General features: G+C 39.9%; 1 protein-coding gene across 4 annotated transcripts in view; it reads right to left on the reverse strand.

The window, feature by feature from the left end:
• Nucleotides 1-8250, reverse strand: part of SPIDR (scaffold protein involved in DNA repair) — a 345021-nt gene extending 336771 nt beyond the window's left edge. For all 4 annotated transcript variants that reach the window (XM_045186107.2, XM_045186106.2, XM_024578257.3 and 1 more), the window contains exon 1: nucleotides 8170-8250. In XM_045186107.2, coding sequence (XP_045042042.1) covers nucleotides 8170-8202 — 33 coding nt within the window. In that variant the 5' untranslated portion in view covers nucleotides 8203-8250. The remainder of the gene's footprint in view (nucleotides 1-8169) is intronic.
• Between the last annotated feature and the right edge of the window lie 3774 nt (nucleotides 8251-12024).

The raw sequence follows: 12024 nt of genomic DNA on the forward strand, positions 1-12024 counted from the left end.
TTATAAAAGCTATCTTGAAACCTGCCTCCTAAAAATTCAGAAAAACTGTAAAACAAAAATAAGCAACATAATGGGATCGGAGACAAATCCCAAAGTTATTATTAGAAAAAACCAAAAAACAGCAAAATAATATCCCAATACACGAAGAAAGCCTATAAAGACATGCCCATCAAACAGAAAAAAACTGTAACCTACTACAGTAGGTCTTCGAATAACATGTTGGATTCAGTATCACTTCATTATAATGTTGAGAGAAAAGAAGATCTACTCCTGGCCTGAGGCCACTGCTGCAAGCTCTCCCCACGTCTGTGTGGGTTTTCTTGGGGCACTCCAGCTTCAGCCCACATCTCAAAGATGTGCACGTGAGCTGAGTGGCGAGTCTGAACATCCCAGTTTGGGTGACTGGGGGTGTATGAGGTTGCCCCTGCGATCAAAGGGTGTACTGTACAGAGTGGGTTCCTGCTTGGTGCTCTGAGCTTCAGGGATAGATTCCTACTTGTTTTCATTAATCTTTCTTAAATTATGTATAGCTTACATTAATTTCAATGTTTAAGATTAGAAGACTTGGGTCTTTATGTGGAAGTTTGGTGATGTTTTCATAACCAGAAATAGGCCCTTGCTTAACACTTATTTATATCAAATAGTCTATGGTAAAACTGGCTTCATTATGTGTCATTTTACTTAAAGTTGAAGTTTTTAGGAACCTATTGGCAATGTTAAGTGAGGAATTACTGTATTTCAAAACAAAATAAGGTATTCAGATTACCAAAATGTTACCTAACTCAAGGGGTTCGTCGATTGGGCTGTTTTATTCAAGAATGAGATGTGGTTGTCATTAGGTAGTTTTATTTACTTGCAGCAAGTGAAGGAGACAGGGGATCCACAACCAAATCTCCCTCTTCCCAAAGGGAGGCTTAGCCGCTGCTTATATATACACTATATAATCAATTACACATTGATTGAAAGATTTCTTCTTTGCAGTTGGCTAATGAAAAATACTGTGCTACATTCTAACATTTAGCAAGAATAGCATTTAGTAAGAACCATTCAGACCTTGATACTTTTGTCCTAACAAAAACTCGGAAATGAAATGACAAAACTTAAGAAGTACAATAAAATTTTTAAAAATCACCCCATACTTCCCTATACACTTTAAAAGTTTGTATGTTAGGATGTATCTGTTTTTTTGTCTTAATGACTATCTTTGAATACTTTTAATTGTTCTAACAATGATTTTGTGCATTTGGATAAAACACACTTTACTCCTTAGAGCAAACCTGAAGCAGAATAAAAATGAATGAAAGCTGAGGTGTCTTGATATTTAGCAACTTGCTGAGTCTTCTTCATGTTAAGTTACTTGCTAGCCAGTGGTAGAGCTGGATCAAGATTTTAATTCTAGCATCTTGTCAACAAAATCATGGGCAGAAATTATGCATTAAAAATCACTTCAAGAAAAAGAAAGGACTAAATCAGAAGGAACTCAAGAACAAGCAGATATCACAGATAATATCTTAAGAGAAACAGAAGGTAATGAGAAGGAAATTTTAAAGTTTACCCTCCAAAGCAGAGAAAAAGGATTCACGAGAAAGAGAGTGATCAAGTCTCTCCTGGGACCCAGCATCAGACAATAGGAATCCCTGAAGAGGAAAACCAAAGCAATGGGAAAGAACAAATATTAGAAGCTACAATTTCAAAAAACCTTTCTTGAAATTAAAAAAATAAAAAAGGAAATTACATATCAAAGCATACCATATACCAGAAAATATCAACCCAGAAGCAATCACAGAAGATATATTCTAGTAAATAGACTTAAAATAAAAATAACTTACAAGTGAATAAAAAATCCATTATCATCAAATGTTGACAGCAATGCTTTATACCAAAAGAAAATAGAGTAACATATTTAAGACACTCAAAGGAAGAAAATGTGAGCAAAGGAATTTATAGCCAGCAACACTGATAACACTTACTTATGTTCCAGGCATTTTGTTTTGTTTTGTTTACAAATGTCTACAACAGACATGTATTCATTTCATAAGCTGTTAAATTTGCATTTTAAGGAATATTTTACATTTGCAGTAGGAATCAAATTAAGGTCCACAACTATGAGTTGATCACCAAATCATAAATAAAACCCCTTGATATCATGTAGATTTAAAAAATAATTCATCCATGACATAGGTGGTATTTTAACATGTAATAGCTATAAGCATATTCCTCCCATGTAGGAATTGAATTTCCATGGCAGGAGCAGGTCTATGAGAGGAATCTGTGGTTTTACCCTCTATCAGTGTGCACTTTCCCCTCACAGCTGTCACGAAGCTCACTTAGTTATCTAAAACAGTAAAGATACTGGAAAATATCATTTGGTCTATTTAGAGCCTATATGTAATTTTTTTTTAACTCCAGAACACCTCTTTAACACATTAAATCAGCCCAGGTCGGTCGACTCTTTAAAGAAACGGGTGATACCAGAGATGGCACAGGGAAGCACAAGATGAGTCTGAAGTATCTTGAACCAGGGAGTAAGAAAGTGCTCATGGAATAAAGAGAACGTCTAAAGGACACAAGAGCCTGCCTGAAGGGGCTATCACTAGCCAAACGTAGCCCATCCCAGCATCAAATAAATAATGACAGTAAAAGATTTTGACCTACTGACTAAAATTAAAGAGTCTATATTGGTATAAACAAACGATGGACTTAGAAAATCATCAATGAATGTTAAAACCAGTGGGAGCAAGTTTGATGGTGATGAGGATATTTACATGGTCAAAAAGCATCTCCCCACAAATTATTTATTAACTTCAAAGTTTCTGTGATGAGGACCCAAAAAATTAAAGAAGAAAAGTGTCATCAGGAAAATACAACTATCCTTTACTTCCTTATTATCTTGTAAAGATACAGTCTTTATTTCAGTGGGAAAACGGTGCAGAGAAGTAGAAGAGCTATAATTCAGTCTGAGGAGGCAAAAGAACTATGAGACTGAAGGGAGATTCCAAAAATCTCAAAAGGTAAGCAACTGATAAATAAAGGGAGTATTTGTGGTCCCTCTCGGCTATTTAGCAAGAGAAGGGAGAACACAAAGCAAAAAGGGAAAATAAGAATCATAGCACCTGAAGGGACAATGAGGGGGCAAAGGCAGGAGGGAGGAAAGAACTAAAATACTCCCAGCCTTTGAGCAACTAAGAGCCCCAATTTCTCCCTGGGGCTTAAATTTCAACTCACCTGTATCTCCTAACACCAAGTAAGAAGCAACTAACTTTCCTCAGCCTTCCCTTTGTTCACAGGTTCAACCTTTGAGTCAATGTTGATTGTCCCCTGTTCATCTTTCAATGTCAGGTACCTAAATCTCATCTTTCTTTTATAAACTTGCAACTCAGTCCTTTCCCAATACTATTCCCAATTCTACCACTTTAGTCCATGACCATATCAACCTTCATCTTAAGAATCTAGAAAGATCTATGAAACTTGTCCAAAATTGCAAAATTAGCTTAGTTGTAGAGCTGAGGTTGGTACCAGTCTTCTGACCAAGGTATTTCCCCATGTTTCTTCATACCTAAAATACCTGCAAAGCTTCTATAGTTCTCCTTTCATTCATTCATCGTATATTTATTACATTATCTAATATGCACAAGGGATCATGGCAGGTGAGAGTCCCTAATCTTACAATGTCCACATTATAGGGGAATAAAAGCACAGACACAAGTAAACCTAATACAAGACGTGAAGTTATAATAATAATACAAAAGAATACAGAAAGTTCATTTACAACTGGGATGATTAGGGAAAAGGAGGAATTTGTGATGGGTCTTGACAGATGGCTAAGTTTTCAATGAGCAAAAATGGAAGAAATGGCATTACTCCCAACCAAGAACATGAGCAAATACCAAGAGGCAAGAAAGTATGGTGAGGGAGACTCTGTCCCACAGTGTCTCCCAGCGTTGCAGATGAAATGAGACTACCAAGACAAAAATCTGCTTGGGGAGGAAAGGTTGGCTAATCTCTCAAAGGAGAAGAGCCTCAAGCACCTCTTTCCCTGGGCTTTTATTAGGTTTAGGTTGCATAGGAATACAGAGTGTATACCCGGAAAGCTTATCGATCAGTGTCAGGCAGTAATGTTCGAGGAAGGGAGATATAGTTAATAGATTACACTCAAAGAACAAGAAGGGCTTATTCTGAGTTAGGGTCTCATAGATAGAGTAACGCCAAAGGGCCATAAAACTTTGGGAAACAAACTCATTTTATGCTCGAAGTATAAACAGCTAAAATAGATTAACCTAAGCGTATTCTTAGCAAAGCAGGATTCACAGGACTTCATGCAATCTTTGTCAGGCCTGACTGCCCCTGGGAACTGCCTGGAATAATACAGGGCTGCACTCCCTTTATCTGGCATTCTTTCAGGCTTGAGTCAGGCCAGGGATACAAAGTAGCTAAGACAGTAGGAGACTTCCTGTAATGGAATGAGGACTCAGGCTATAACAAAGCAAGGGGTGAAGGTCCATCACCCCTTTTCTATAGTCCCCTAAGTCCTTCCCTGATGGTCCCTTCATGACTGTGCCTGTCTTAGGTTGTTCATCCCTCAAGGAATCTTACCCGTCATTGGCTAACCAGTCATCTGCCTAGGCCAAGCAGGGGGATATGAGAGAGGGGATAAGTTTTTGTCTCCTTAGCAGCTTATATCCCTAAGGCCTTTTTACTCAGCTCTAGCCATGGGGGGTTACAGCTTCTGAAACCAGGTTCCCAACACTACAATACAGTGAAAATAGTAGTTTATTTTACCTAGAAGATAAATAATAAACAAAGTTGAAAAGTTAAGGAATACAACATGGCCACATTATGGAAGCTGTAAATAACAAGTGATGAGAGCCTGAACAAAAGCAAGATCTGTAGCTGATTATCTAGGAATAAATCCTGGCTTCTTTACTTAATTGCTTATGTGACCTTGGGCAAATCACTTAATTTCTCTGCTGTGCCTCAGTTTCCTCTTCCATAAGATGAGACTAATAATAGTATTTATTTCATAGGATTGGTGAAAGAATTAAGTTAATAAAGCACTTAGCACAGGTTAAGTCCAAAGTAAGTTATTATGTAAATAACAGTAAGTAAAATGATGCTTCAGCAGAGGAATAACAATATAATTAAACTGGCCCTTAAGGGAAAGCCATTTCAGAAGATAGAATGGGAAGGAGTATGCTACCTAGTAGCATACAAACACTCCAAGCATGAAATATTTTAGGCCTGACCTAGGGTGACAGAAATTTAAACAAAAAAACAGGGGGGCAAATCTATTGTGGTAGCCAGCCTCCCAGATGGCTCCCTATGATCCCCACCTCCTGGCATTCGCATCCTCTATACTCCCCTCTCACCGCCAGGTTGAATTATGTGATGGATAGATTAGGACAGAAGACCTGTTATGTCACATCTGAGATTGTTATAAAAAACGCCAGGGCTTCTTTCTTGCTCTTGGGAAAGCCGGTTGCCTTGTTGGGAGCTGTCCTATGAAAGTGACAAGGAGCTGACACCTGCCAACAAGCACATGGATAAGCCTGGGAGTGAATCCTCCAGCCTCAGTGACCCTTAATTTGACTGAAACTTGTGGGAGACTCTGAACTACAATCACTCAGTTGAGCCACTGCCAGATTCCTGACCTTCGGAAACTGTATGAGAAAATAACATTTGTTTTAACCGCTTCAGTTTTGAGACAATCCAATACAGCAATAGATAACTAACAAAACTATTGAAAAGAAAAATTGTTATCTTCAAAACTGATAAAATGAAGAAGGCAGATTGAGTATCAAATCAAAAACATTAAGATTTTAACTCAGGGTCTAGAGTAAGTACCTACCAGTAAGCTTTTTGATTGCAGTTTAAGTACCTGACATAAGATTTGATTGCCAAGGGATCCATCTCATAAGACATCCATTTGAATAAACGTATGGCCAGCTATAGGACACAGCTACTTGCAAAACAAGATAAGGAATTAGGCAATCCTAACCCATGAAGGTCCCTCTTTCAGAAAGTCCTGATGGATTATCTATATCCATTTGAGTGACCCCACTTATCCCTTCTGGTGCCCCAATTCCCTCTTTTATGCTTTAAATTAGCCAGTAAAGAGTGAACTGTAGGCATCCCACCCTGGGACCCTAATAAAGGCAGATCTCAGGTCTGACTGCCCTCCTCCACCTCTTTCTCTTCCCCCTCCTCAACCTTGCTATGTGGCCCTCAAGTACATAAAATATCCTCCAGCACCTGTGAGTAATAAACCTTGTTCCTCAAAGTTCCCTGATGGTTTTTGCTAAAGTGCATCCCACAGTCATAAGAACCACAAGGTCTGCTCCAGCCACAACATTGCCTCTGATGGGGGGAGATGTGTGTGGGGCCTGCTACAAGTAATATGGGCCTAAGCAAGAACGTTAGGTACTCTTAACCCAAGCTATCACTGTCAATAAGCTGAATCAACAAGACACGGGAGGAACTGTTAGGGCCTAGTGGACTAAGGGTAAGAGAATGACTTAATGATACACTGAAATTAAACTGATCTCTCAGGAAAAGGTCAAATACAGATCTGAAAGCCATCTATGTAGCAATGATAGCTAACATCAATGTATGAGATTGCCTAGGACAAACTTGTTAAGTGAGAAAAAAACACAAGGTCAAAAATTAGGGTATAACAGGAAAAAAGAGCAGTAAATGAGCAGCTACAAGGCAGGAAGAGAATCAGTATACTAACATTCAGGGATGGTCCAAAATAAACAAACAAATAAAAGCAGGTGGCACATGTGTCAAATGCTGGAGTGACCAAGTAAATAACTTATACTGGACTTAACAATTTCATATTATTTCCTTGATTTCCCCCCCCACATGTTACTATTTCTGAAATTAGAATATCTTATAAAAATCAGGAATCACCCCTGGCTGGTGTAGCTTAGAAAATTGAGCTCCAGCTGAGAACCAAAGGGTCACCAGTTCGATTCCCAATCAAGGCACATGACTGGGTTGCGGGCCAGGTCCCCAGTAGAGGGCACGCAAGAGGCAACCGCACATCGATATTTCTCTCCCTTTCTCCTTCCCTTCCCCTCTAAAAATAAATAAATAAAATCTTTAAAAAATAAAAAGCAAGAGATAGACCATTTTATTATTTAAAAAAAGAAATTGATAGGTATGTTTGACATAGGCTTCATTTACTTCCTCAAATCGGTAACAAAAATCAGTCACTGGTAGTGACAAGGAAGTTGAATCAGTATATGTGGACTATTTTCTTTTTTTGGTAAAAGGAAGCTGAGTCAAGAAAGCAGGCACTGTATTTGCTTTTTAAAGTTTTTAGTACTATGAGACAGGCATATTTACAAGCAAGAAACTTATAAATACCTTTTAAAGGGGACAGGACACATGCCAGGAGAAACACAATTCCCGGGGGGGAAAGGTGTGCGGGTACAATATTTTAAATATCATTCGTGCAGTATTTTCTACACACGTACTCTGTTACCACAGTTGGTTTAACAGACTGGCAGCAGTTAAATTCAGAGTCCCCTCACTGAAGCAGGAAGAGAAAGTTTCGGAAAAAATTCAGGGGAGGATAGAAAGTGTGGCAACAGGTATTGTGGTGAAATATTCAGGGTGATTAGCGGGGGTGGGGTGGGGGGGCGTACGACAGCAGAGCCATTCCAATATCCACCGCTGTCTTGGTGTTATTACACGAGAATCAAAAAGAGACAAACAAAGAACTACCCGCAACCAGCGAGGGTAAATATCTCACACGCTTGTTCCAGATCGAACTCCCATCCACATCCAGTGCCTCACTTCCGTCACCCTTATCGCTGCGACCCCGTGCCTTTCCCAGGGAAGTGGTTCTTCCCTCCTCAGCTCTAGCAGGCTCCTCTCCCTGACCTCCTCAACGAACCGGGAAGGCACGACTCCCTCAGTCCGCACACAGGGGTAGGAGGGGGACCTTCAGAGCCGCACTCAGCAGAGCAAGCTCAGTACACGCTCACAGACGCAACCGGACGCAGCTTTGCCAGGGACCCCCACCAACAAAGCACCAATCTCTCGCCCCTAGCTGGCCGGAGCCAGCCACGCGTCCCCTGAGTCCTGTGGGCAAGCGCGTGAGGTGGAAGACCAAGCAGGACGCGCTGACCCAGGGAGCGGCATTGGCTCCTGACTTCAGCTCACCTTTGCGCCGCGAGAGTTACCCACACCTGGCATCTCCAAGCTCCCAGCTCCCGCGCTCCCGGCCTCCCCAACGCCGCGCAGCCTACCAATGGCCCGCCCCACTGCGCGCTGCAATTGGCAGAGGAACGAGCGAGGGGCGGAGCTTCTCTGTACACACCGCCCTCCCAGAACTGTGCGTCCTAGCGCGCGCTACGATTGGAGAGCACCCTGGCGTGGGGCGGGGCTTCTCTGCTGCTTGGTGTTTTTTCTGGGCATAAATGGGCAACTCAGGTAGGCGTGTAAATCTGGGCGGGAAGGAGCCCTTCAGCGCCGGTAGTTGAACCGAGTGCTGCACTGTGGGTCCAGGTCGGGATCCTGCACAGCACTCTCTGAGCTGGCCACACTGTTAGCCATCGGGCTTTTGGTAGAATTGCTGGGCTGGTGCTTTACTCAGGGGTCAGCCTCCAACTGTTTTTGAAGTAAAGATCATGTGTGGTCTGTTTAGTCAGGCATCAATTGACATTAAATAAAAATAAAATGAAAACCCGAAATATGCTACGAATTCAATAATGAATACTTAAGGAATATGTTAAACAAAAATTTTGACCCCCACGGCTGCAAGTCTTTAAGAAAGTTTTTATTGAGTCAAAAACCCTAAGCAAAAAGACAATATCAAAGAGCATGAAAGACAATATGTCCATTGTTTAAGAGTTCGCAAGCATTTTTATACATCAAGTAGGTGAAGGGGGTAGAAAGACGCAAGCTGTCCGAAATAATTTACATTGGCTATAGGCAAAGGAGTGGGAGAAAGTGAAGCCAGGTCAGGTCTGGTACCGGCACAGAATCCGCCAAAAAGAGATGTCCACTCTTGTGAAAGGGCATTGGACAGCAGTTAGGAAAGCCCACGTGTAAACAAGAAGCACAGGCTCCTGGTGTTTGATGGTGCCCGACTAAAATAATCTTCGGAAATAGCCACTTGCAAATTAATCTGAAATTTCAACAAACAGAAGGAATGTGAGCAGCCTTTTGTTAGCTGGCCAGCAGCCATTAACAAACAGTTCTCTCTCTCCCTCTCTAGCTGTTGTAATTTAATGTAGAGCTTCTTAGAATTCTCTCCTTGTCAAGTGGTTGTCGATCTTAATAACCAGAAAAGGCGAGTTAATTACTATCTATGGGGGGAGGGAAGGGAGTAAGTATCCAGAGAACAAATTCTTAAATTTAAGAGACATCAAAACCACCAAGAGGATTTGTTTTATGACTGGATTTTGGACTCTGCGGGTCTGGGGTGGGACCAGATAACATGTGTTTCTGACAAGTTCCCAGATGACGTTTTTGCAGCTGGTCTGATAACTCACTCTGAGAACTAAGGGCAGCCACCATTCCTTAGATCCCACAAACGAGTATACTTAAATGTCTCATCACTTTGAGAAATAGATTTAAAGCAATATACAATGGGAAGAGGATTCGATGATGAACAGAAACAGAATTAGATTACAAAGTCAAAGTAGAAGTATTCTGTATAAAGTGTCTATTGTGGAAAAAACTAAAATGATGATTTAAACAAGTTGAAAAAGTATCAGAAAAGGATTCTTCATAGTATAGCAGAAGTGGAGTTCTGTCTTATGCTTCAAAATCACTTTTTTGTGCCTCTATAAGAATATTGTTTTGCAATTCATGAATTTTCAGTCTCTCTCCTCCCAAATTCCTATTCTTTCACCATCTCGTGTTTGAGTTCCAATGCCTAAAGTCACAAATGTAAATAATAAGATGTCCACTCTGTAATAGGGAAAAAATAAAAGGAAAACATATTAGCTTAAGGTAGACATTATTGCTAATGCTATTACTGTTAACACTTAGAAGAAGATACAACAGATCCTAATTCTAGTTTAGAATTTAGAATACTGGGCTTCTCACTAAGACTCCCCAAAAGAGAGATTTGCCAGTTGCATCAGCCTTTTTGACACAGATTGACCATCTTACTGTGCTCTACCTTGGATCTCAATTTTATATGTGCAACTAGGCCTCTTCATGGTGCTCCAGCTATAACCCCACAACTACCTGTCAGAGTGGATCTTCAACCTAAATTTTTCTCTTTCCAGAATAGCTGCTTTTTAGAATTCTCCACCCCCATAGTGTCAGTGACATCCACCCAGTGGCTCATGCTGAAACCTGAGAATTTTTGTGAATATTTTTGTCTCTCTTATCATCCCATGTGTAAATCTCTCATCTTTTCCACTACTACTACTGCATTCCATGCCACTAATTTCTTTTGCCCAAACTACTCAGTAGCCTCCCTCCCAGTATCGCCTAATCCACTCTTGCCCCCTAAGCACCACACACATACAACCTATTCTCCACACAAACACTTCAGTGATGTTTATTCTTTTCATATTAGCCTTCCCTCTAGTTGCCATCAGGGTCTCCTGACTCCCTATGTCACACTGATTCATATACAGCTATAGAAAATTGTTGAAGTTGAGTGATGGGTACATAAATGTCTAATTTATGATTCCTTCCACTTTTGATAAGTTTTTAAAAGACTAAGTTGAGATTTAAAAAAAGGAACTAAAAAACCCCTGAACTCTCCTTAGTTTCCCTGAATATCCAGGGCTGAACTTCCCTGTTCTTCATTTTTACAGACACTATGCTCCGTTGTGTTAGATGTTATAATAATCATAATCTAAAAAAGTATTATAATTATTTATCATCTGGACCCACCTCTATACTGTAAGGTAGTATCATTTCTGTCTTCTTGATCTTTATATACAAAGCACTCCAATAAATATTTGCTATGAATGAATGAATGAACGGATAATTATTAAATAGAAATAACTTGCCTGAAGTTGCACAGCTAGTACGTGTTAGGATTAGAATTCATGTGTGACACCAAGGTCCACATTTTCTTCACTATACATTTATAACATAGTATATCTATAAGGAATTTTCTGTTTAAAAAACAGACTCAAGAAAGTAAATGATCTGTAAGAAAGATAAGCCTGTGCTGGGATGTACTTTTAAATCCTCTCCAGTCTTGTCTTATCAACAAATACTCAATGCCAAAGCACCAAGACAACTGGGAAAATCTTTTTTAAATTATTTTCTCATCAAACTTTTTGGTCTAGTCTGTTTTGCAGCTATCTGTGTTTTTTGCTCTGCTTACAGTGATTCTAAGAATTCCACAAAGAAGCCATGGAATCTGTGGTGAAGGCAAGAGTCACAACAGGGTTTCTATTACCACCATCAGGGCAGCTACTCTTCCATGTGTTCTAAAAATAGCATTTTAGATCTTTCATTTAAAGATCTACCTTGTGGACAAGTGTTTAAAATTTAATGGTCTATATCCTTTTCTAGTTGCAAATGAGGCGGGTGTCTTGGAGGCAGCATATATATGGGTCATGTTTTCTTATCCATTCAGCTACCTCATGTCTTTTGGTTGGAGCGTTTAAGCCATTTACATTTAAGGTATATATTAGATATGTATTTAGTTAGATAGATATGTATTTAGTGCTTTTTATTGGTAGACTCTCTTCCTCTGTTTTTTTTTTCTTTTTCTTAAAGCAAGCCCTTTAACATTTGTTGCAGTATTAGTTTGGTGTTAACAAACTCCTTTAGCTTTTTCTTGTCTTGGAAGCTCCTTATTTCTGCTTCAATTTTAAATGATGGCCTTGGTGGGCCTTGGTTGTAGGTACTTGCTTTTCATCACCCTGAATATTTCACGCTACTCCTTTCTGTCCTGAAATGTTTCTCTTGAGAAATCAGATGACAGTCTAATTGGTGCTCCCTTGTATATAACTACCTGCTTTTCACTTCTGGCTTTTAGCATTCTCTCCTCGTTTTAAGCCTTGTCATTTTAACTATGAAGTGTCTTGGTGTAGG

Source organism: Desmodus rotundus, chromosome 8 (assembly GCF_022682495.2).
Source record: "Desmodus rotundus isolate HL8 chromosome 8, HLdesRot8A.1, whole genome shotgun sequence".
NCBI lineage: Eukaryota > Metazoa > Chordata > Mammalia > Chiroptera > Phyllostomidae > Desmodus > Desmodus rotundus.